This window comes from Crocodylus siamensis, chromosome 1 (assembly GCF_052110815.1).
Source record: "Crocodylus siamensis isolate JL-2025a chromosome 1, ASM5211081v1, whole genome shotgun sequence".
NCBI lineage: Eukaryota > Metazoa > Chordata > Crocodylia > Crocodylidae > Crocodylus > Crocodylus siamensis.
In genome coordinates, this window is record NC_143395.1 from 399751834 (window position 1) to 399778546 (window position 26713).

A 26713-nucleotide genomic window follows, 5' to 3' on the forward strand; every position below is an offset into this window, starting at 1 on the left:
AGACAAAAGAGATGGATTCTCTCTGATCCGGGTCCATGTGTCTGTAGGGACACAGTTAGATTCTCTTCATTTTCTTGTGTTTGCTCTTGGCTGCACTGGCCAATCTCCGAAAGAGTTTGCTGTGCACAGGAGGTTTGTCTTGTCCTGGTCTTTCAAGGGGGAAACCAACTTCCTTCCCACTTGTCCTCATTGTGAATTTGCAACAAGATCAATAATACAGGGTTACTGAAAGAGAAGATGGATCTGGATCATTATTTACAGCTGGCCTGCAAAAATTGGAGAATCATTTAAAAACCCACAGATGACGTTTTCCTCAGAATGCTAATACACTGCACGCTGGAAGAGACAAGAAAAGAAACATTTTATACATTTATTATATACAATATTAAGGCACAGGTTTAAGCAGCAAAGAATAAGAAAATCTTTGGCTGACCAACAATATCAATATTTGCTGTGGGCGACACAATGTTCTTCATTTCCCCACATATGTACAAATAAACCTCCAGCTGTACAACACTGTACACCAACCATTCTATACAACTGACCACAATAAAAAATGACAATATTTTACAACCAGTTACTGATGTCACCTGGAATGGCTACAGCACAATTTCACAAAACACAATACAAATCAAACAGTTGTGATTGACAGTAGCAACATCATTGCACTGGTTGGCTGAGGTTAGGTGAACTGACTTACCAACAGCAGTACTTTACATAAAGTCCACTAGTGATCTAACTCAGGGTAAAGATCCATTGCTCCCCCTTTGCACCAAAATAAAAATGAATCAAGTTCAACAAAACCATTAAGAATGTCCCTCTACGTTCAGTTCAGCTACCTAAATCTGTCTACATCAGAGGTCTGTAATAAATAGGGGTGGTTGGGGGGAGGTGTATACAAACAAATAATCTTGGGTAGTATCAACTGTAAACACAATTTTGGGTACTTGAAACTGGAGGGAGTGATGTATAGAGAGGGAGAAGGAGAGCTGTTTTTTAACTGACCTAGAGGAGAAAGCTGCACCACTAAGGAATATAGTAACTGTGTGAAAGCATCAACATCAACATCATGCATGTTAACAGAACGCTGGTTTTGCTGGACGACTAGTTATATACATGTACAGCATTTATTAAATAGTTTGTTCTGAAAAGAAATAGTACAGCTAGCAATAAAATACTCAGCAGACCAAAGGACTAGAAAGCATTCCTTGGATAAAATCCATTAAGTGAAACATTTGTCATGGTTGGTTTTATCTTCATTCCTTTGCTTTACTTGTCTTCCTCTTAACGGGGCAACTCTGTACTTGCAAAAGGATAACTGATGTGAGTGAAACACCAAAATCAGGAGCATGTTAAATACCAGCACTTATTTGTTGCCACATTGAGGCTGCACATTGAACGCAGAGACTTTAAATTAACAGAGAGAGGAAAAATAAAATTATTTTACAATGCATATATTAAGCTGCATAAAGTCTTCAAAAGGTTTACACATTCTGTTTGGCAAGACAAAGCTTCCAATACTTAAAACATACACAGATTTCTGTTTACTGAATAACCTATCAACTAGGTCTTTGTCTAACAAGTGCAAAAAATCAGAAAAAGGGAGACACTGACACGTGACGACTACTATGTACAGACAAAAATAAGTGCATAGGTTTAACAAACTAGTTCTGTTCAGGAAAAGGGTCTCTTTGCTATGCACTATTCCATGTTGTATGAAATGCAGGGCTGGCTTTGGCACCTGCATACCTTGTAATCACAATATCTTCTGTTTTCAATGGAAGCAGAGTGTAAAGTGGTTGCAGTTTTTTGAGAGTATCAAGAGCTGTTTCTATGTCTACAAGAAGGGCCCAATGTGACTTTGGGGCCAGCTCTAATGACACAAATGACCCCAAATAGGTACCTGCAAATCTTTCCCTGCTTTGTGCTGCTTCCCTTGAAAGCACTATCACCCCCTTTTCAATGCCACATCATTTCTAGTGTCAGTGGGGTAAAGTAGCCAGAAAGTTGGGGAAGAGTCAACAAAATCCTGAAGAGGAATATCTACCCATCAGCTTCAACAATACAAAGCAAAACTGCATGCAACTGGTAGCTCCGAACTGATAAGTTGTGTGTCTGAACTGCTCAGCAACTCACACACAAGAAAGATGCATTTAAAATGAGAAAGGTTCTATCTTGGGGAAAAAACAAGTAGAGAAAGAGACAGCAGCCCAGCAGAAAATAATCAGTTCAACTTTTGGGGCCCAGTCTTACATGCCTGAAGTGCTCCAGGCTCCCACTAACTCAAACAAGAGTTGGTGGCACTCCAGGAATGCAGGGCCAGACCCTGGGTGGTTTCTGTTTCTTCCAAGTGAAAAATGGGGAGATGTCAGGGTTTTAAAAACCCCTGCCAGGTAGGAAAGCATCACCATTTCTATTTTGCAGGTTGAAAAGCAGCCACATGAAGGAGACTGATTCCACAGTGCATTGCTTCCATCTAAGGTCAGTGAAATACCACCAAGATAAACACCAAGGTAAAAATGGTGCAAAATGGTAGTGAAAGGGATCAGGAGAAATTAACTGACTTGCCCCAGGAAACAGGACAAGACAGTGGCTAAGCCAAGGCAGCACAGAAAGGGTCTACACTTTCAGTTCCACATGGTAGGCTTAGCCATGCGAACCTCTCCAATAATGGGAGTGGGCTGAAAAATGGTCACTATGGTTAAGATGCTATTTGTTTTGGGGAGACTCTTGCAAAGTTTGGCCCAAATGTAATTTTCTTGTTTTCATTTTGAGCAAAAAACATCCAGCTCTGATTGAACGGAAAAAGAAAAAGCCCATTTTTCGTATTAAACAAAATTGCTTGTGACCTTTCCTTAAGCAATCAACCTGACTGAAAGATGAATTCCAGCATAGCAATAGCCTGCCATTGAGGAGCTCTGCATACAGAGCCTTGTTCCACAGAAAACTTGTATTTGAATAAGTGCTAGAAGAATCACATAGGATGAAATTCAATCCTGTGAAGAAAGCAGTCTTGAGACCCCTTTATATAGTGCTTGTGCCATGTTAGTCCCATCTAAGATTTATTTTAAGGGCTCAAGTGGGCCTAGGTCTATTACTGGCACCGCTGAACAGCAATGTGTGACACCATCTACGAACAAAAATTAGGACAGGCAACATCCATTAACTTTTATGCATGTGTAAATATACACATCCACAACACTGAAATATGCCAATCACAATACCTGAAGAACACTCAGCTGATGAATTATGTAACGTTAAACATGTATGTGTGTTGGGATTAACGTTCAAGGCCAGTCCCCTAATCCTGATTCACAAATAACAAGTGCTTGAGTGAGACAGGACTACAATCAGGTGCTGTAGAAAACAAGGCAACAAAATGAACTGTGTATGCAGTCATGAGAATCAATTCTTACACCGGCTTGTGGGTGGAGACCATCAATGATTTCACTGAGAGTTAGGAACCTCAATCTGGCCGTCCATTCCTACACACCAATATCTAACAGAGGGGAAATGTAGCATTTCTTATCCCAAACATTTTGATTCATCTGTTGTTGTTATTTCATACATATTAGAAGCTTGATTTTGATCTCATCAGCAAACAGATTAACTCCATCAGAATCAATGCAAAACCAGTTCATAATCGTGGTATTTTCCTCTCAACTATACTCTCCTCCTGTTCCTAGTAACCATTAGCTAAATTTCACCCTGTTACATGTTCAAATTCACCCTCCCTTACATCTGGGTACACCTGGCAAATCAAATTTTCTCCACTGACAGTACAACAAGCTGGAGCAGTTTAGACAGATATTGCCATGTATTGAAGTATTACTTTAATGAGCTATAAGCTTATCTCAAGAGAATATAATTGGCAGGGTCTCTTGTTGCTACCTGCCATGCACTCGATGCTAACTAGTCCACATTCTGTGCAGCCACTGACTCCAACTACATCCTGAGTAAAAGCTTCTAGCACTTTTCATATCATTTGCTGCTAAACACAGTGAATGTGTGTGTGTTACAGCTGAGTGAGCTCTCCTCATTTTTTTTAAGAAACATTTCTCGTAGGAGTACTACAGATTGCTCTGCTGGAATTTGTGCCTCTTTAATCCTCACCTGCAAGAAAATTCTAGCGAAGGACTGCTCTTGGCAAGAGAGCGTTTTAGGCAAGTCTTGAATTTAAAAAACACAAAGGATTGCACTGTAAACCTGATCCCAAGACTTACACTGAGGAAATAAACACATGACCTGTATGTCCAATCAAAATAAACCGACATGGCTTGAAACAAATACTGATAATAGCTGGGTAGTGCATGATCTACACTCAAGGATTTATTCACTATGACTATTTGGTGAACAATTTTGGATAATGACTAAGTCTCAGAAGAGTGTAAACTTCTGCTGGACAATTCACAGACTCCCACTGACTTTTACAGAGCCAGGATTTCACCCTCAGTCTTTGCTGTAGCTAAACAGTAAAACAGAACAGCATCTGGAACATCGTGTATGCATCCACTATAAATATTAAAGATACTTGTTCTTTACATTAGAAAATGCAGTTTCCTTTTTCTTTCACCTTCTCATTCTCGATCCACATTTCACAACCAGTGCTCTTTTGTTGTTAGAATATCCCAGCCCTTCATGTTCATTTTCATTACCCACAATCCCATGTTCACAACTCTTTTCTCCCTCTCTGGTTCCAAGTCAAAATCACTCCAAACTCTAGGCTCCTTCCAGATCCAAACTTTCTTCATCTTTTTTCAAACTCGTATACCTAGTTTTAAGATTTGCACAATGGCCTCCTTTGACTTGAACAAGTGCTAAGGAAGTTCTCTCTCCTCAGATAAGGACTTCCATCATATCTGTGTCAGGAAACTCAGGCTTGTTGATCAAACTGCTTACTCGGGTTTTGTTATCAAGTGGCTTCCCATGGCTGGGGGTGTTCTCTGTGATAGGGATGAAAGAAAGCAAAACTTGATCTCAGATGCACCAAAACATTTTCTAAACCTAATCCAAAATCTGTGTGGAGGGAAAAAATATTCACTATCTGTGGTAATGTTGAAGTGATATTGTAGCCATGATAGTCCAAAGAAATAGGCACAAGACAAGGATTTTTGTTTGTGATATCTTTTATTGGATGCACCATGCAGTTGATCCAAAGAAAGATGTCATTCACAAAAATCCTTACCTCTTTCACTGTACATCTGAAGGCCAAAATCAGCCCTGCTAAGCTAACAAGAGCGAGATCTGCTTTTGCTTGTGTGTTAGAGTGGAACAAGCCGCCAGCCACTTATGCCCTCTGGACAGAATTCCTGTTTTAATGCTGCAGTTTTGCAATCTGGAAACATAATCCCTTTCTTTTGCAACTTCTTTCAACATAGGAGGTTTTCAGTGGCACACTGAATTTCCATCAAGGAAGGGTTTAAGCATATTTTTGGAAGAAGCTGATTCTGAATACTCTGCATGCCGTGGTAATGTCCCTGATGTTTAAAATGGTTTGAACTGGGACAATTCTCCAAAAAACATTTGCTTAAATATATGAACTCACTTTCAATATTTTCAATGTGTGAATCCTTATAGTATTTTTGGCAGCATAAATAATTATATTTCCTGACATTTCAACAATTTAGTGGAGCCTTATGAAATTTAAATCCTGAAAAGTAAAGTCTGAAAAAACCAAAGCATGTGAGTTGGTCTAATCTCTCTCTGTCAGTGTAATAACCATCAGACATTTATATCTATTAGGTGTCTGCTTACCTACAGCTTTCCTTATAATCTCGCTTTCAAATAGTATGTAGCTGTAGTCTCCATAGTGTCTACACACTACCTATATCATGAAGATTGGCATCACTTACCCACTTTTTCTCCAGTGCCCTTGGCCCCGGTGTGCCTCAGGGCAGGACTGTTGGACGGGGTGGTGCTTAACCTTCCCCTGCCTGGGAAAGAGGCCGTGTTTGGCCAAAAAAGCTCTGAGCTTTTGTCCGTCTGAGTGCTGCTGTCTTTGCTTCCTGTTTTAGCATGGGAGGCGCTCACCGGTAATGATGCAGTTGCACATGACAGAGAGGGAAGGGGAGGTGGCATCGCTGGGACTGATGAATGGTCATGATGATCCTTCCCTAAAAGCAACCCTAAAAGACACAAGGACAATTATATCAGTAAAATCAGGAATGGAAAAGACCTGCTCCATTCCCCAGCAAATCCTCTTCTCCAGACAAGACAGTTTCCCCAGGAACTCTGATTGGTGGCTTTATCCAGGCTAGTTTTAAATACCGTATCTCCATCAAATTGTTGTCCACTATCCAGCTACAAAAACTGTTCTTAAAATGTCCCTCAGAGACTGCCTCCTAGCTCTCACCACAAGAAAGATTTTCATTTTATTCAGCTTGCAGAGTGATTTTTCTGGAGTCCATACAAAAAAATGTTCGAGTGGGGGAGAGGGGTCAGGAATAGTGAGAGATGCACCTCAGTGCTCAGCAGCTTGGAGACTGCACAAGCTTAAGGAACGAGCATACAAACAAATTACGCAAGACAAGGTCCCAAGTAAAAGATGGTAAGTCAGCTTTCATTTAACATAGAAAGGAAGCAGAAATGGATAGGTTTTGCAGAGCTGTGGACACCTGGTAAAGCACTTTGCCCTGTGCTGACTTGTTTATGTGCCCAAATCTGTCCTCAGATGTGTGCTCCTTCCCTCCTCCCTACAAACCCTATAGTGTTTCCACCTTCCTCTTCTCCCTGTGGTTTCCTAATGAGCATAACCGATCAGTTAAAAGTGCAGTATACCACCTACAGCAGCTGCTACAGGCTCCCTCTTTCCTTTCCCTGAAGCCCTGCAGAGTAGAGATTGAGGCAACCTGACTGAGCTACCAGGGAGGGAAGGAGAATGAAGGTGCTAATCTCAGTCTTTCACTTTCCCAGCTTATCTCCATATACATTCCTCCCTTCCCCTACATGACAAGGACGGCACCAGGCCCTGGTTTTGAACACATTACCCCTCACTGTATCTTGTTTCATTGCTGTTTTTCTTCTTTGTTGGTGTTTACGCTATTATATAAACCTTTCCCCAAGATGAACCCACTCAGTTCTTTTTCACCCTTTTTCATAAAACAGTTGTTTCAGAATAACAGCACTCCTGCAAACCCTTTGTTTGCTTGTATCTAGCTGCCTCAGCAATACCCTATAGAGAGAGGATATCACTGGCCTGCAGTTTTGCTTGCTTGCTGAAAAAACTGCATTCACTCTTTTCCCTTTTTTGATGACACATCACATTACAAACTCCTGTCTAACGTGTCTTGTTTAAGTTAAATCCAAATGTTCCTAGGCCAGACAAGATGTTTACTGCTATGAAGACTGCAGATACTTTTGGCTTGCCTGCAGCAGTGAATCTCCAAAGGATATAGCTCTCCTGGTACACAGGAGCATACAGGAACACTGTGGCTTAGGCTGTATTTGACTCTCCACAGCTTCAAGAGCTGCCATTTTCTTTTATTCCCATTTTGGCCAGAGAAGGATTTTTGCTAATGAACTGTAAGGAAATATGAACTCAAGTTTTTCAAAATGGCCCAGTAAGGCTTTATTTTAGCTCAGGAATAGAACGTGGGTTCTTTTTCTGGGAACACTAATCCAACAAGGATTGCCTAGGACAACGTGCAATCATTCTAGCCACTTCTTGATTCAGACAGAAAGTTATCCTTCCTTTCTCTGAAGGCATTTGCATTGCCAGTATCTAGCTCAAACTGCAGCTCACCTATGCTACCTTTCCAAGTCTTCTCTTCCTTCTTCTCTTCAGCAATCTGGTTGCTGCTGAGAGAGGTCTGGCGGGAATGTGCCCCTGTTGCTGCAGCAATGGATGGGACCGATCGAGCAGGTCGTAAGCTTGCAGTGTCAGTTTTCCCAGGATCCTTTCGTGAACGCTGCTGAAGGACCTTGATCATGGCATCTTTTTCAATGATTTTTGCATGGAGATTCTTTATCCTGCCAAAATATGAAGGTTTGCTTACAGAGATGGAAAAGAATAGCTAGATCCCAGCTACTCCCTCCCCCTTGTCTTTGCAAGATTGTTCCCTGCAGCATATTCTTAGCTGCTTTGTCCTCTCCAGTTTTAAGTAACTCAAGCACTAAAACTTCCACTATTTCTTTTGTGGGACATTGACAGAACCTAATTAAGCATTATTTCTTAGCAACTACATGAAACTGAGATGCTAATTAAACTGATCTACTGATATGACTTTAATAAACTAGCAGGAATAAATTGAACAATAGCCTGAATATGCCATGGACTGTTAAAGGTACTCAAATTAGTAAATGAGCAATTATGGTTGCTCCACTATGTTAAAAAGCCAAATCCTGTGTTGCTTACTCTGGCAGGTGCTATTGGAGAGTTTGTTTGGTTCCTGGTAAAGATCTTAGGATTTGACCCTATAGTCATTTGGCATAAAGATTTTAGTAAGTAAACAGTGTTGCTGAAATCTCTTAAGGCCCAAAACAACTACCACTGAAATAGGTGAAAAGATTCAGTGAGTTTGTTTGCTCCTTAATTTCTGTTAAATGGTGTGGAAACAATCAACAATTCTTGCTTCAAAGTGTACAGCAGCATTCCACTACAGACCCTGAAACTAGAAAGAATCAAATTATCTGAGAACGGGCTGGAGGAACGATGGGATGGAGAATCAAACTGAAAAAGTTTGACCCTACAAACAAAAAAAAAATCATTCTAATGAAAATGGTGCTGGGCAGAACTTAATCAAATACAACAGCAGGATTTTGGGGTATTTAAAATTGAAATGACATGTAAATACTACATAAGCACATGATGGGAGGTAGAAACTTTTAAGGTCAGAATTTTCAAAATCAAGTGCCTAATTTGCCCTGGCAGCATAAAATCCTTATCCATCTTTAAATGAAGGTAGTTTCAAAACTCCCATCATGTCAGTGGAAATAGGATCAGATCTTCTGTACATGTGTGCATGCATATAAGAACAGGATCATAGGAAAGTAGGGCTGGAAGGGACCACACAAGGTCATCTTGTCCAGTCCTCTGCTCAAGGCAGGAGCACCTCTGACTAAACCATCCCAGCCATGTGTCTGTTCAACCTGCTTTTGGAAACTGCCAAGGAGAGGAATTCTTCTCTATATAGCCTGTCCCAATGCTTGACCACCCTCATTGTCAGAATCCTTATCTCCAACTTAAATTTCTTGCTGAAGCTTGAGGCCATTGCTCCTAGTCCTGTCCCTTACAGCCATAGAAAAGATCCCATCTCCATCCTCTGTGTAATCACCCTTCAGGTATTTAAAGACTGTTATCAAAACTTTATTTTTAACAATTGTCACTTCCTCCAAGTCATGTGCAGAGCTATGGACACAAAGATGGCTGGGCCCCTCAAATACGGCAACTTCTTCATAAGCCACCTGGAAGAAAAATTTCTAGAAAACTGCATGATCATTTGGAATACTTCTATGTTAACATCAACTTTCTAGATCCTACAATCCATATGTGGGACAGAACCCTACAAACTACTATTAGAAAGCCTACAGACCACCATACCTATGTCTACAAGACCAGCAATCATCCCAGGCACATCAAAAGGCTGTTATGTGTAGCCAGGTCCTCAGATATCAGTGCACTGGCTCAGAAGAGAATACTTGTGATGCCCACCTCACCAACCTAAAATGTGCCTTTATACAACCCCAGTAGTGAGACAGACTGTACATTTGAAAGAGCTATCCAAATACCCTGCAGTAACTTGGTACAATATAAAAAGAAACCCCCCTGTTCACCCCTGGTGGTGACCTACCACCCCATACTGGAACTAATCCAGAAGAATCACCAAACAATTACACCCCATACTCAACAAAGTTCAGACCTGGAGAGAAATATTTCCAACCCCTCTGCTCTTGGCTTTCAAACATCCCCCTAACTTTGCCTAACTCTTCATCAGAAGCAGTCTCCACTATCCAACATACATCAAGTGGAACCCAGCCTTGCCTTGGCAAGAAATGCTTAACCTGTCATCAGTCAGTGTGTTAAAGGCAATATCTTTTATTAGTCCAACCAGACAGTTGGAAAAAAATTCTTGATTTGTAAGCTCTAGCACACTGACTGCTTGTATCCGTAGACCAACACGCCTACAACCTTTATTCCTGTAACCTGTCATCACATCTCCACTACCACTACTATCAACTCCCCCCGTAAAGAAACCATCAGTATCCATGATTCCTACACATGCCTTTCCCAAAATGTAATATACTTGATTTAGTGCATAAAGTGTACTCATGGCAACTACATGAGGAACATGAGGAGTAGCCACTTCCCACCGGTATGAACTCTCACAGGAAAAATATAAAAAATGAAGACATATACAAAACATTAGGAGCACTTTCTCAAAGAACAAACACTCCCTCTCTAACCTCACTATTCCCCTGCTCAAGCGAAAGCTACCCAATATCCTTAAAAGTGAACTTGGGAACAAAATTCTTAAGCTGGTTGGATGCTAAGAACCAAGTACTACATGGATATTGGGCTTCTTGAACATTATATTTTAAACAATGCCTGAATTCTTTCCCCACAAAGGTGAGAAGAAAAGTGAGAATGATCCTTTTTCCTTTTGATAGGCCATTACCTCCCAGTAATCAGCTTCCTTTCTTTTGCTAATCATGTGTCTGCTACCCCTGAGACTTTCTCTCAGCCCTTACCTTCTGTTTTTGACTATGCTGTGCTTGACTTCCTATGATCAGAGACCTGACAAAGAATGTCTTGCATTTGAAAGCTTGTCTAACTTTATCCCAACTACATAGTTGGTCAATAAAATATATGACCCTAAGAAATTCTTACCTGTAAAATAATTTTTGGATCATGACTACAACATCACTCTTACACTCTCAAATCCTTCCTCAGTCTTCTCTTCTCTCAAAAAAATAAACTTAGTTCTTTCAGCCTTTCCTAATAAATCTTGCCTCCCAGGTCCCTAATCATTTTTGTTGCTTTGTACTGGACTCTTTCCAAACTGTCCCCATCCTTCTTGAAGTGTGGGGTCCAAAGCTGGATACAGGACTGCAGGTGTGACCTCACTTGTACTGAATACCAGTATGCTGTTGGCCTTTTTTTTTTTCTTTTTTTTTTTTGCAGCAAAAGCACACTGTTGGCTTTTATTTAGCTTATGGTCTACTGTAACCCCCGTCTTTTTTTGCAGCATTGCAACCTAGCCAGTCATTCCTCAATCTGTATTTGTGCATGCAATTATTCTGTCCCAAGTGGAGGACTTTGCACTTGTCCTTGCCAAATCTTGGTTGATTGCCAACAACTTTTCCAGTCTATCTAGGTCACTCTGGATCCTAGCCCTACATTCCAGTGTCTGCAACTGCACCCAACTTGGTGTTGTGTTGTGTGCAAAATTGCCAAGTGTGAACTCAGTTCCATCGTTTACATAGTTAATGCAGATATCAGACGATACTGAACCCAAGATAGACCCCTGGGGGACTCCAGCTTCCAACTAGATGTTGAGCCATTTACGGCTACTCGTTGAGCCATAACCAGGTATATATCCACCTTATAGTACTTTCATCCAGTCTGCAATTCCATAGCTTGTTCATGAAAATGCTGTGAGGGACAGTGTCAAAAGCCTTGCTAAAGTCAAGGTATATCAAATCCACTACTCTCCCATCACCCATAGAGCCACCTTATCATAAAAGGAAATCAGGTTGTGGTCAGGCATGACTTGCTCCTGGTGAATCCATGCTAGCTGTTCCTGATCAACTTGTTCTCCTGTAGGAACTTCCCAATAAATTCCTTGAGATTCCACGTGTGTGACAGATTTGTACAGTCAAACTGGTAACAAATGCATGTATTGATTTTCCACAGAAATTGGAATTTTTTTTTTGTATTAATCCTGTATGGATTTATCCTGTTGGGCTTTAATCCAAAATTTAAAATCATAAAGCAGATTTTTTTTCTTTTCAACATGTTTTTCAGTGAAATCCTAGGGAAAAATCATGGGATGTTATCAAATAAATATCTATTTTATAAAAAAAATAGTTCTGATTAAAATGTCTGACCAGCTCTAACAGGTATTTGAAAATACCATAAATATATTTGCATATTCATAACAGGAAATTGCATAGGCAAATGAATGGTTGCACTTTTAATTACCTACTTGGGCATACATAAGCAGGGTTTTTTCATGTCACTTATGCTTGTATATGAAATTTTTCGTGCATGCAGCTTTAGAGCTAGGTTTGGAAGGTATGTACCTACATGCTACAATAAATTAAATGTAATCCAGATAGCTATCTATTTATCTGATCTGTAGATACTGGATACATATACATACACATATTTTAGATGATATGGTGATGGGTTGACTATTCAGCATTTATTAGTACAGCCTTGTTCTAAAAAGCAGAAGTTTGACTGACGTGCTACAAGCATTTTGCAGCCTCACACACCGGCCTCTTTTCACTCAGAATGATGGAGACATCTATTTGTAGGAAGGTCTCTCTGTAGCACATAGAAGGTTTAAATCCAAGCAGGGGAGGAGGCAGAATTAATCTAATCTCTTTTTAGCTTTCAAAAGCTGGAGACTGAAACTAAAATCAATTGGAGAGAAGCCCTTCCTTTAAGGGCCCTGCTACACATTCAAATTAAATCTGGTGAGAAACCAGCTATACAGCCATTATAAATTTTCAAGCACTATGTAGCTGGTTGGATTTTTTAAAACTGGGTAGTCATTCTTACTGAGTGATAATTATTTTTCATGTGTGGCTGGTCTAAACAGACTGCATGATTAACTAGTTAATTGTGTGATAATTACTTTGCACCTGTGGCCAGTCTTAATTTGCACATGGGGATGGTCTAAATTTATTGTGCACTTAACCAGTAAATTGCATAATATACGTAACATGTAGCAGGGGTGTCAAAGTTACCAAGTGAAGGGCTAAACGGGTGTATCCCAGCTTATCCAGGAATCCAAATGGCAAGAACGCTGGGGATTGTACGAGGAGGCCTCAGCACAACTCCCACCCCAGTAAGTATTTAACAGCTGTCCTTTACGTGTATTCCATGTCCTGACACCGCCGGTTGGCTTGCACAATCTCCTCCTCCTCCTGCCATATCCGCACCTCCAGGGAACTCTCACTGTAGCTGCCATTCCGTGAGTGGTTCATGACTGAGGTATCCCTAGCAATACAAGACACAGCCAGGCCCCTTAGTGTCACTTGCTTCAACAAAAAGCTTGTGTCAATACAAACAGGCAGACAAGCTATTATTTTACCATTGCCATTACAAAGGAAATTTGCAGGTAGCACATCTGTGATACACCAGGTATCACTGGAGAATGTAATATTCTAGTGAAACAAGCCTTTCAGTTATGGGGGGAGGAAAAAAAAAAGGAAAAACAAACTGGAAGAGAAATGTCATGTTCCACAATGAATAAGGAAAGGACACTGTCAAGATAAAAATGATGGGCAAGATCCTCGGTCACTCTAAAATAGCATAACTCCATTAGTTTTAGTGGTTCACTGCTTATGTTGAAGGCCAGGCCTGATACATTAAATAAAATAATGCATTAATACATTAGCCTTGGAAGCCCAAGATTTCCTTTGAAATCAATGGCACAGTCAGAGAATTGGCAGAAAACCAGGAGAATTATCTATCCTGTATCTAATTTGCTTTCAGACAATTTTGTTATTTACTTCTTGCATATCATTGCTGGGCACTGAAGCAGAACAGGTCAGCTTTGCTTTCTGTTTGAAGTCTGCTTTGCTCTCTATTTGTCATGCACTAGAACAGGAGTGTTCAACTTCAGTGTCCAAAGGCTGCATGCTGCATGGGCTTCCTTGGACTGCCACCACAGGGCCAGCACAGCCCCCTACACCATGCAAGTAGCGCAAGCTCCTCCCTGCACTGTCATGCCAGTAGCATGAGCCCCCCTCAAGCCCTCTGCTTGCACTTATGTGGGCAGCATAAGCCCCTCACCCTGTGCAGGCAACGAGCTCACAAAGCTCCCTCCCACTATCCCGTCCTGCCCAGTAGCAGGAGCAATGGAGAGAGTGGCAGCTGGGTGGGAGTCCGCAGGTCACGCAATAACCTCTTGGGGACCACCAGTTGGACAACCCTACACTAGAACAACTCTATTGCACCTGGATTTCAAACACTGCAGGGGAATCTGTTCAAGACAAAATATATGAACATATAATTGAGGTTTTAGTGTAAAAAATCATGAAAAAAATCTGTTAGATTTTGCAAATCCTGATTTTGTTTTTCTGTTGTTTTATATTTTTTATAATGCAAAAGCTACATCTAGAATGTAAAACACCTGAAAAAGTCCTTTTAAGTATGATACAGATTCCAGCACATGTCGGCCAACAGTGATGATGCTTTGTAATAGCTGTTGCACAGAAAGTTTACAAACCATGTTCCCAGGGCACTCCCAAGTGTAACTGAGTCAAAGAAAGTTGTGGGTGTTATGCAAGCCCACAGTCAATGCACTCATCCCTTGGGTATATTACAATGCCTGTGTCTGAGTGAACTACTTGTAGAATTTAGCTGTACATGAAGGGAAGTTTGTTCCCGACAGCAGAATACTTGGATGAACACTTTCTTTCCCTCAGCAACATATAATCAGGTGTATTAAGATGCCTTCCTTAGAAGCACCATTTATAGGCCACTGCTGGATGCTAGTCACTGGCTTGATGGACTACTGATCCTGAGCCAGAACGGCAAATCCTGTGTTCATTAAAGGACGCTTCTGGTGGCCTTACTCCACTGAGCAGTCCCATTGCCATTGAAGGAATTATTTTCCTGATTAGTATAAGCAGTGTTTAGCCTTAGGCAAACACTGATTCCTTGTTATTATTCATAACTTCATTTGACTAAGCATGTTGTCAACTGCCTAAACCAATGGTACCTCACCTCTCTGTCGTAGCTGTGGCTGCAGCATTCATGGCAAAGTGCCGGATTGTGCTTTCCTCCAGATACTTCTGCTCCCATTTAGTCATGTCAGCTTCCAGAGCCAGAATCCTCTCCTCCTTTTCCCGAACCAGCTCCATCAGTGCTGGGGCATTATGCTCTGGCAGGCTGGCTGGCTGGTAGTTCCCATGTTTCTGAAAGAGGGAAAAAAAAACAATGATGGAGTCTCACTCCATCCCAACTTAAGAGCTGCAGGAATCTTTCCAGCAAAATCTTCTACCAAACTACCCAGGATCCTCCATGCATCAATATCCACTAAGGGTCCTAAAACTTTCAAAGAACTTGCTACTTGTCAGACCTAAGAGTTATTGCCCACAAGGAAAAATGGCTCTAGGATCTGTAACTAAACTCAACAGCATTGTGCAAGCATGTTTTTTGTTAAGAAAGTGATACAAGTGCTATAGCTGGAGAGTGTAAAACATCTAGCTAAGGGTCCTCACAAAGTTTCTGAGCACTGAACGAGGCTGGCAGAGCTGGTGTCCACACTCAGAAGGTGGGGAAACAGAATCACAGAAAATGAGGGTTGGAAGGGACCTCAGGAGGTTATCTAATCTAACCCCCTGCTCAAAGCAGGGCCATTCCCAATGAGATTACCCCAGCCATGGCTTTGTCTAGCCAAGTCTTAAAAACCTCCAAGGATGGAAATTCCACAACCTCTCTGGGGAGCCTGTTTCAGTGCTTCACTACCCTCCTCGTGAGAGTTTTCCTAATATTGAACCTCCATCCACTTTGGAGCCCCCTTCAGACAGCTGAAGGCTGCTATTAAATCCCTCAGTCTTCGCTTCTCCAGAGTAAATAAGCCCAGTTCCCTCAGCCTCTCCTTAGCAGGCATGCGCCCCAGGACCCTAATCATTTTCACTGCCCTCCACTGGACTCTCTCCAATTTGTCCATATCCTTTCTGGACACAGTACTCCAGATGTGGCCTCAACAGTACAGAAGAGAGAGGAAGAATCACTTCCCTTGACCTGCTGGCAACACACCTACCAATGCAGCCCAGGATGCTTTTAACCTTCTTTACAACAAGGGCACACTGTTGGCTCACATTCAGCTTATTGTCCACTGTAATCCCCAGGTTACAAATGCCAGTCCTACTGTTGAACATGGTATATTAAAAGTTCATGTGGTAGTGAAATGGGCTGGCAGAGCTTGCATTTCTGCCACCTACCCATAAAGAGGCATGTGCTTCACAAGACTGTAAAATGAGTTGACATAAGCTGTGATCACACACCTTCCTGATTCATGGATTGCTGAACACACAATGAGATTCTGGGATAGACTGGCAGGGGCAGTATATCTACTGCCTACAGCCCATATCAGTGCATGGGCGGGTAACCATTCCAGCATGCCCCACACTGCATGCATGCTGCACACACTGGACGGGGTTCTGGAGGGCACTGCTCAGACTTCCTCTCACTACCTTCCTTTTCTATTCTTCTGTCCCTTCAGACAAGTTCCCTTCCATCACTGCTTTCTATGATCCCATGATGCTAACTAGGACACCAGCTGTTCACCATGGGCTGCACGAGCTCTGTGGCATATTCCACACCTAGCATTTGGTAGGAAAATATGACAGTTCTCATAAAAGACACCTCTTTTGAGATATTTTATCACTCTTCTATTGTGTAGGGACAGTATTTGGTATAAGTATCACCCACAAAAATCCTTGCTTCTTCCATGTCCCTAAGAAGGTTATCTAGGAAACAGAAAAAAGAAAAATGCCAAAAAAGAAGCAAAGGGACATAGTATGCTAAAATAAAGCTGCAATTGGTAAGCTATTAAGGGTCATGAATGTAAATATATGCACATCACCACCGGCTCCTTAAGTAAGAGATTCAGACTTTCTGTCTGTGTACAAATTTACAGACCAAACCTGACTTCTACAGCATGGAGCACAACAATGACACTTAAATAAATACTAAATTGTAGAAACAAAAAAAATCAGTGTGAATAAAGCAGTCTTTTCACATAATGGATAACACACTGATCAGTTTGTTTACCTAGACAAGGTCTCATTTAGCGTTATCTTTTGAAATGTCTGACCTCTGGACAAGCAAAACAAATACGGTTTCCTTTCAAATCTTTCTGAACACTGTGGATGAGAAAATGACACACTGCTTATGCAAAACAGGGACGAGAATGCACAGGACCAGAAGTTAAAAGACCTTGGGTCCATCTACACACTGCTGTATGGTGATGTTGCTAAGGTGCCGTGCTTTAGATCAAGGCTCCTGTGGTGAGGTAGGGAGTGAGGCTGGGGCATGGGCTGGGGAAGGCATTGCCCAGCCGGGGTGCAGTGGAGCATGGGACAGAGCCGCAGCTTGTCTGGAGGGTGCGGGGAAGGAGAGGCCACTGCACACATCCCAGGAGGGCATGGGGGGCAGGGGGCGTGTGCCCCAGATCTGCGTGCGGGCTGCAGGTGGGCTGCAGCTGTGGGCTAGGGCTAGTGCTGTGCCGGATTCTTCTTGGAGTGGGCTAAGCTGGGCTGTGCTCAGGGTGGAGCATGCACCTATGGGAGGTGAATTTTTGGGTGGCTGCAGCCTCGCCATAGTCCCCCTCTCAACACTGTTGCTGTACGCCCCAAACACAGCCTGGCCCAGCACCTGCTGGGAAGAGGCCAGCACAGCCCCGTCCCCAGCCTGCAGCTGCAGCCAGCTCACACCCCTAATGCAGATCATGCCTCCTTAAAAATTGGCTATCAGTATCGGCCCCAAAAATCTTTATCAGTGCAGCCCTAGTTTGGGTCCTATGTTCCTAAGGGACTGCTTCCTTTCTTATGTCCCATCACAATCCTTAAGGTCTTCCACAAGCAATCTCCTGCAAGTATCATCAATATGCCAAGCCCGCTTGGCAAAAATGCATGGAAGGTCATTTTCAGCAGTTGCCCCCCAGTTCTGGAAATCCCTCCCTTGAGGCCTGCTAGTACCCAAGCCTGGACATCTTTTGGAAGCTGTCAAACTGTGGCATGGGTGTCCAGGTCTAGAGTCACTCAGGGTCAGGAACCTGTCAGGATCAGGATAGGTGAGAAGAGTCTGGGGATAAACCAGGTCAGATTGCTGGGAGTTCAATCAGAGAGTAGAGTCTGAAAGCATGCCAAATCAAGAGCACTAGAGGAGTAGATGGAGGTTACCATGAGCCAGGTCAGAGAGCTGAAAGATCAAGCAGAGAACAAGCTGGAGGGACCATCAGAGCAATCATGGGTTAGGTACAGCCCTTTTGCTCAGACACTTTCTGTTCCTGCTCTGGGGTTTATATATGAGAAGTGGAGGGTCAGCTGACTCTAGACAGCCACTTCAGTGAGAGGGAGAGAGAGGAGAGAGTTAGGTCCCGCTGAGGGCTTCAGGCTGACCATGACCAGTCTGGATGATCAACTATGAGGCAACAGGCTGAGATGAGCAGCAATGTCAGCTAGGCTGAGGCCCTAGGTTTGAGGCCATGGAATTTTTTTCACCAAGTTGGGTTCATGGATGTTTTCAGGTCATTCCCATGTGTGGTCTGCAGGCCTGTATCCCTCCCAATCTATTAAGTAGTGCAACTTTCCTCATCTCTACTGAGTCTAAAATCTCACAGACCAGGTACTCCTCCCATCCCTGGATTGTTACAGGAACTGGTGGAGGGGAAGAATCCTCTATATGGAGTCTAAATAGTGATAGGGTGTACACCAGGTGTATACCAGGTGCATGTATCTTCAGTGTCTGGAGTTGTAGTATGAAGACTACCAGATTGATTTGGCAGGTTGTGTGGAAGGGGCTGAGGAAGTGGTGGTCTAATTTCCATGTGTCAGTGTGGACATGTTTGGTTGACAACCAGACTTTGTCCCACAAAACAGGCAGGCTGTGGCTGTCAGTGCTGGCCTGCCTGTCACTTACAGGCCTCTTTTGTCTTATCCAGGTATTGCATTACTTCCTCCTGGATTTTATGAATGTGGTATGCCCATTCTGTAGCTGTGGGGCTGTTGGAGTTTGTAGGTAAGTCAGGATGCAACCTGGGGGTAGAACCCATAGTTCGCAAAGAATGGGCTCTGTCTGTTTGAGATATGCTTGGAGCTATTGTATGCAAATTGTGTGAACTTTAGGAAAGAGAATCAGTTATTCTGTGAAAATTCAGGTAGTGATGGAGACAGTGTTTTAAGACCTGACTGGTCTTCTGAGCCTGGACATTTGTCTGGAGATGGTAAGCCAATGAGAGATGGACATGGACTCCCAGTAGGTGCATGGCTTGTGCCAGAACCAGGAGATAAATTGACACCTACAGCTCAATATGATGGCAGAGGCTGTGGACTGACAGGAATGCTGTTAGACCTATTTGGGCAACTCAGTTGAGATAGAATATCACCAGATACCCTCTAAACTAGTTCCCTTTTAAATTATAATATTCTCTTCCTATAAGCTGCCCTGAATCTTTGCTGGGAAGGACAGCATATAAATCAAATATATATGCTAGTGTTGTAGTTATGATAGCTCAGAAAATGTCCAAGGGGCAAGGATTGTTTTGCAATATCTTTTTTGGACCAACTGTATAGCTGAAAGAGCTGTTGGACAAGCTTTTGGGTACTGTACATAAATAAATAAATAAACTTTCTACCATTAATGGTGTTACTCCCAATTTACACCTATGTAACTGCAAGCAGAATAAGATCTTTTATTCTGAAGTCACAAGATAAACACCACATACCAGTGTACTCATTCACTACAGGGGTAACAGCTCCTAATTAAAGAAGGGCTATGGAAGCCAGAGTTTCTCAAGGGGAAATGTGTTAATTTTCTAAGAGTTAAAGCTATGTGTCATGCTTTATGTGTCTTTTTACACCATTCAGAAGTTTCTCTAAGTGGTGGTTTAATGTACTAGTGTATACATCTGGTGACCATCTGCAGCCCAAAGTCATATGTACTGGCTGCTAGCTACAAATTCTCTCAACTAACTCTTCATGTTCCTCTTTTTCATAAACTCCTCTTTACCTGAAATAACACCTGACAAAATTCAGCAACAAATACATGGTAAAAGGGGGAAAGACAGTTGCTTACCTAGAAGAGTAACTGCACTGTTAATATAGTTAAACTAAGCCTCCAACCATACACTTAAGCACAAAGGCACAAGACTGTCAAAAAAACCTCAGAATCTAAGGACATTTATAGACCCATGTACAATCTATCCCCATCCCTGTCCAATTTTGGATCTAACCTATGTTTGAATAATATCCCAGGGTGACAGGAGAAAGTGGCTCTTTGCAATCATGTAAAATATTTTGTACTGGTGCCAGTATTCATGTGGACCAAATGCCACCCTGTCTTACACTAGAGAATGTCTGAGCATCCTTCTGTACCTTGCCTCTTCTTAATAAAAGCATACTGACATTAAGGGCCCGGTCCTTGGCTGTATCCTTTACATTTGCTTGGACACACATGTACAAACAATGTTTTCTCCTCAAGCCCTCAGCACTTCTGGTGCAACAGATGGTTTTTGAAAAGAAATTTTGCAGAGTATACTGGCCCCTTCAGACACAGCACAGATGGCAAATCCAAGCTTTTGGTTCCAACAGTTGTGTTGGAAGCAGTGCTTTTGCATGGGCTTGAATAAGCCAAGCAAGCCAAGCAGCATCAAGCAATGGCACGGTAAAAATAATAAACCAATAACAATAAAATAAATAAAATAACAAACCAACCAGCCAATCTCCTAGTAAAAACCAGCAATTTAGGAAGGCATTGTCTAAATGAAGAGATGAATCCAAAATAGCAAGAACCTGACACCCACAGCAAGGTGACCTTTGATAGGAATGAAACTGACTGCCCAATCGCAAAATAAAATTAAAGATGCCATTTGCCCCTGTGTCTAGTCATGTATATTAAGCATCCAGGATTCTACTTCAGTGCTGCACACAGCCATAATGCAGGTGTTTTGATGATGCTGCAGGGAGTCAACAAACCCTTTAGAGTAACTGGTAAAAAAATAAGTCTTAAGCATGTGACAGTTCTCCAGAATGCACTGACATCAATTTGGCTATCCATTTAGTTAGAAACTGTTTGTTATATTTAGCAACCACAGAAGAGGCTTCATAAGCCAGGAATAAGCTGGGTCAGGGCAATGGGAGTTTAGCGAGCGTTGTGTGAGTACTTCCACACCACAGACTTGGTCAGCACAGGCTGTCACTCAGCACTTCACTATCTAGCCTTAAGTACCTTATGGACCTCTCAATAAGGAGGCCTCAACCAAAGGTCCCTCTGAATGCAGCCTGCAGATATCTAGGGCAGAGGTTTTCATAGATTTCATAGACATCAGGGCTGGAAGGGACCTTGGGAGATCATCGAGTCCAGCCCCCTGCCCAAAAGGCGGGAAGTCAGCTGGGGTCATAGGATCCCAGCAAAACAAGCATCCAAATTTCTCTTGAAGGTGTTCAACGTAGGTGCTTGAACCACTTCTGATGGCAGGCTGTTCCAGACCTTGGGGGCTCAGACAATAAAGAAATTCTTCCTTATGTCCAGCCTGAAATGGTCTCACAGTAGTTTATGACCGTTCGACCTCATCATCTCTTGGGGAGCTCTGGTGAATAAACATTCCCCCAGATACTGGTGGTCACCCCTGATAAACTTATAGGTGGCCATCAGATCACCCCTGAGCCTGCGCTTTTCCAGGCTAAAGAGCCCCATGGCTCTCAGCCCGTCATCACAAGGTCTGTTTCCTGACCTCCGATCATGCACGTGGCTCTTCTCTGGACTCTCTCAAGCTTCTCCACAACCTTTTTGAATTGTGGAGCCCAAAACTGGATGCAGTACTCCAGCTGCGGCCTCACCAAGGCCGAGTACAAGGGGAGAATGACGTCCCGGGATTTGATTGAGAAGCATCTATGGATGCAAGCCAGCGTTTTGGTCGCTTTACTAGCCGCAGCATCACGTTGCAGGCTCATGTTCATCTGTGGTCAATGATGACCCCCAAGTTCCTTTCTTCTGTAGTGCTAACCAGCGTAGCACTGCTGAGCCTAGAAGGATGCTGCAGGTTTTTCCTCCCAAGGTGGAGAACCTTGCATTTTTCAGTGTTAAACACCATCAGGTTCTCATCCACCCATTTGCTGAGCCTGTCCAGGTCATCCTGGATCACCCTCCTGTCTTCAGGTGTGGATGCTTTGCCCCAGAGTTTGGTGCCATCGGCGAACTTAGCCAGTCCGCTTCTGACTCCAGTATCCACATCGTTAATGAAGATGTTGAACAATATGGGTCCAAGGACAGAGCCTTGGGGGACCCCACTGGTCACAGGACACCATGATGAGTGACTGCCATCAATTACCACCCTCTGGGTCTGACCACAAAGCCAATTTCCCAGCAAGTTTTCAACCTTTTTAAGGAGTCTACCTCCTCTGGTGGGTACCCTCCCAGAGTACCCCCTTCCAGTTTTGCGGGGGGGAGGGGTTCCAGGCCAGCCAAACACAAAGCTGGTGGCGCATGGCGGTGTGCGGCATGGAGTGGTGAATGACAGTGGAGTGGGGGCGGGGAAGCAGTGTGCAACTGCCACCAGCATTCACCACTCCGCACCACCACCATGCGCTGCCTCCCTGCACTGCCACATGTACTCCCTAGGACCGTCCCAAGTACCCCCAGGGGTACACATGCCCCCGGTTGACAACCCCAGATCTAGGGAAATCAACGTGAGTTGGATCTAACGAAAAAGAGAAAGTCCAGGCAACTCTTGCAGTACAAGAGTAACTGCATTCTTTGGAAAATGCACTAAACATCCTGGCTACTACTACCTTTGCTGTGGACTGGTTTCCAAGTGGCTTCCACAGATAGCCCCACATGAAGGGCACTGCATGAGTCCAGTTCAGTTGCAAGTCAAGTGAGGCAAGGGCCACATCACAGAGAAACTCTTGCAACCATTCAGCACCATACCTAGACTCCTGGTGGCCCTGGCTTAACTTTTAGCATCAGGCCCCCCTTTGCCAGAGATAATGATAATAATTATTGGACAACAGGAAAAAATTACCATTTTTGGGCCCCCTTTCTGTCTAGGCCCTGGGCAGCTGCCCAGTTCGCCCATGTCTGTGTCCAGCCCCGCAACTATTACATCAAACAGATGGGAAAAGGGGTGTATTGGTTAATGAAAACAGCTGGGATTGGAGAAATAACTGTTGATTTGGAAACACCCTTAATTCAGCATTACAGGATAGTTTCTCTATTTGCTGAGAGAAGGGAAGTAACTCTTAGCAGATAAAATAAAGGCAAATTGTGCAGAGACCTTGTGGTTATGTGCACTATCTCACCACAAGCACCTGCTCCTATACTGGCATTCCTAATGAATGGCAACATCAAAGTCTTCCCACAAAATACTGCCTCCTAACTATAGTGCCCCTTCCCCCTTGGCATCTGTACACCATGTGGCTATGTGAAAAGACCTCTCTCACTCACTAGTTGACTAGAGGGCCAGGTCATTTTCGACCTGGAGGGATGTGGGCAGTGGGGTCCCCCAGGGCTCGGTCCTCGGGCCCGCACTGTTCAACATCTTCATCAGTGACCTGGACAAGAAGGTAAAAAGCACCCTGTTCAAATTCGCAGATGACACTAAGATGTGGGGAGAAGTGGGCAAGCTAGAAGGGAGGAATAGGCTGCAATCGGACCTACACAGGCTACAGGGGTGGGCGGATGAGAACAGGACGGGTTTCAACACTGACGAGTGCAAGGTGCTGCACCTGGGAAGAAAGAACCAGCACCATTCCTACAGGCTGGGGAACTCCCTTCTCATCAGTGCAGTGGCAGAAAAGGATCTTGGAGTCACTATTGATGCCAAAATGAACACAGGCCGGCAGTGTGGGGATGCAGTCAGGAAGGCCAACCATACCTTGTCATGTATCCACAGATACATCTCAAGCAGGTCCAAGGAGATGATCCTCCCTCTCTATGCGGCACTGGTCAGGCCACAGCTAGAGTACTGCATCCAGTTGTGGGCGCTGCACTTCACAAGGGATGTGGACAACATGGAGAGGGTCCAGAGGAGGGCCACTCGCATGATCAGGAGTCAGCACGGCAGGCCCTACGAGAAGAGGCTCAGGGACCTGAACCTGTTCAGCCTCCACAAGAGAAGGCTGAGGGGGCCATTTACAAACTAGTCAGAGGGGACCAGCAGGCATTCAGGGAGTCCCTGTTCCTCCGAGCACCGCCAGGAGTGACTAGAAATAACGGTCACAAGATGGCAGAGGGTAGATTCAGGCTAGATATCAGGAGGTGCTACTTCACGGTCAGGGCAGCTAGGGTCTGGAACCAACTTCCAAGCAGAGTGGTGCTGGCTCCTACCCTGGGGGTCTTTAAGAGAAGGCTGGATGAACACCTTGCCACGGTCGTTTGACCCCAGTACTCTTTCCTGCCCATGGCAGGGGTCAGACTTGACGATCTGCTCAGGTCCCTTCCCACCTGACCAACTATGAAACTAGTGCAGTATTCACGCTACCATTTTTACTGGTGGTAGGAGAGTAGCTCACGAACATGTAAAGTCTATGGTCTATTCATGTACATGAAACATCGACAAATAAAAAAAAATCACTGTTGTTTTCAGTGACATAGCAAAGGGTGGAGGGCACCAAAGGGTGGAAGGCAGGCCTGGGTATATGATCCCAGGTCTATGGCTCAAGACTCGTCTCTTACCTGCTGCATTCTCAGCGAATCAAGCTCCCTCTCCAGGCGTGTGCGCAATCGCCGCTCCATCTGCTCCCGTTTCTCACATGCTGCCTGCAGCTGGGTTAGAGCCTGCTGCAGCTTCTCAACCTTTTCCACGTAGGCTTGCTTCTTGCGCAGCTTGGGGAAAAGTTTATTGGAAGCACAGGGTAATTGGCAGTAAAACAAAAAAAGAGACCAAATCAGCCAATGTGAACTGCACCCATGGCTGGCAAATGATAAATGTAAGTGTGACTTTCAATGACTCTAGAACCTCACAGGGAAAAATACCCCATACCCTGCTTTAGCAGGGAAAGGCATAACACAAACCAATGTCTAGAAGCTGAAACCAGACAAAGTCAGACTGTGTATTAGACTCCAATTTTCACTGCTGAGGGTGATTAACAAATTATCAAGGAAACTAGTGGACTCTCCAACTCTAGAAGTCTTCAAATTCAGCCTGGATGCCTGTCTGAAGACAAGTTATTGGGCTCATTGGTAGAGAAATGGTTTGTGGTACACAGGATTTTAGACATGATGATCCTTAATAGACCCTGAAATTTATGGGTCAGATCCTATTCTCCAAACTAGGTACCTAAGTAGACCTAGCCACCAAAGTGGGATCCAATTCCACCATGGCTTAAAAACTGCTAACATGAAAAGTAGATGGGGCCTTTTTCTCAGTGCATTTTTGTGATTTCATTTTAAGGGCAGGAGATTGATCCAGATGTGTTCTTTGCTACTAAGGGATTGTTTTTGTATCTTGTACACATCAACTACTAGTTAAAACCACAGCTACTCCTATTGTATATACAGAAATGATTCCAAACATCACATGCTGATTTTGCAACACACTACATTTTCTGGCTTGAGATTAATCTCTGATTTAGTAAAGTAGCATACCCTAGCCTGAACATGTGAAAGCAGACTGACACCCTCCCCTGTGACTTTTCAGGCATACAAGTGGATGCAGACAGTAGGAGAACTATAGGTGCTTCCTGTGCTGTCACAGTCAATGCTTCCCACTGTATTAAGGAAGTGGTAATTACTGGACAACAGAGTAGAACAATATTTTATTAATGGCAGGAATTACCAAGTCTAGGACCTTTTGGGGAGAAAGAACTTCTCAGAAGTTCTAGATCAGGGGTGTCAAATTCATCTGATCCTGCAGGCTGGATGAATGGCTTGGGACCAGCCTGAGGGCCATATCGGTCCCATGGACTTCCGCAAGCCGGATCCAGCGTGCACGGCATCTACTCCAGCTGGTCCAGACAGGGATGTGGCTGGAAGAAGCCCAGCATCACAGGTGCTTGGCTACCACCATAGGAACAAGACTGGGTGCTGGGCTTCTTCCTGCAGTGCTGCTTGGTCTCCAGCATCACTGTTTTTTCACTTGGGTACTTGACAGCTAAGTGGGTGTTGGACTCCAGCAGCACCCCAGGTAGAGCCAGGTATCACGAGTGCCTGGCTGCCACAGGGGGGAACAAGTCACAGTGCTAGGCCTGCTCTCAGCAGCACTGTGACCATCTCCTGGGCACCTGTTTGCTGTTGCAGAAAGATCCTCCATCACAGCCACAGGAGTTGCAAAATTGGCAGGCTGGACGACCTGGCTTTGCAGGCTGTATTTGGGCTGCAGGTAATGCATTTGATACATGCTCTAGATCAGTGATTCTCAACCTTTTTTGTACCAGAATCCATTCATAAACATCGAAGGCCAGTCCTGACTTAGTACCTCTCACTCCCAACCTGCTGACCCCAGGTCCCAGTGTGGGACAGGGAGTGGGTGTGTGGGGGGCTCCAAGCAACACCTTGTAGGCTGGAACTCTGCCAGCCTGTAAGGGAAACCCACCCTTTTCCCATGTTTTTCTCCTTTAAAGGAGAACCCATTTCTAATGTTTGCTCACGACCCTTTCATATATTCTTGAGACCCACTTTTGGGTCCTGACTCACAGGTTGAGAAATGCTGCTCTAGATGGTCCAAGGCATGTGTTTATCAGTAAGCACAACATCAAAGATTTCTGTGAAAACTGATTTTACAGAAGCAACTGATTCGTGAATGCGCCAGATTCGTGAAGGCAAGAGGTAAGTGCTCAGCATCTCTCAGAGTGAGTCCCAGTGTGATCCAAA

At 43.7% G+C, this 26713-nt stretch overlaps 1 protein-coding gene across 9 annotated transcripts in view; it reads right to left on the reverse strand.

The window, feature by feature from the left end:
- Positions 1 to 356: 356 nt before the first annotated feature.
- Positions 357 to 26713, reverse strand: part of AMOTL1 (angiomotin like 1) — a 165460-nt gene continuing 139103 nt past the window's right edge. For 7 of the 9 annotated variants that reach the window (XM_090030460.1, XM_090030432.1, XM_090030483.1 and 4 more), the window contains 6 exons: positions 24578 to 24727; positions 14900 to 15090; positions 13040 to 13165; positions 7742 to 7968; positions 5853 to 6125; positions 357 to 4943 (listed from right to left, as the gene is read on the reverse strand). In XM_090030460.1, the coding sequence (XP_089886586.1) occupies positions 4837 to 4943; positions 5853 to 6125; positions 7742 to 7968; positions 13040 to 13165; positions 14900 to 15090; positions 24578 to 24727 (1074 nt within the window). In that variant the 3' untranslated portion in view covers positions 357 to 4836. The remainder of the gene's footprint in view (positions 4944 to 5852; positions 6126 to 7741; positions 7969 to 13039; positions 13166 to 14899; positions 15091 to 24577; positions 24728 to 26713) is intronic. The other 2 variants (XM_090030441.1, XM_090030455.1) reach the window with 2 other exon arrangements.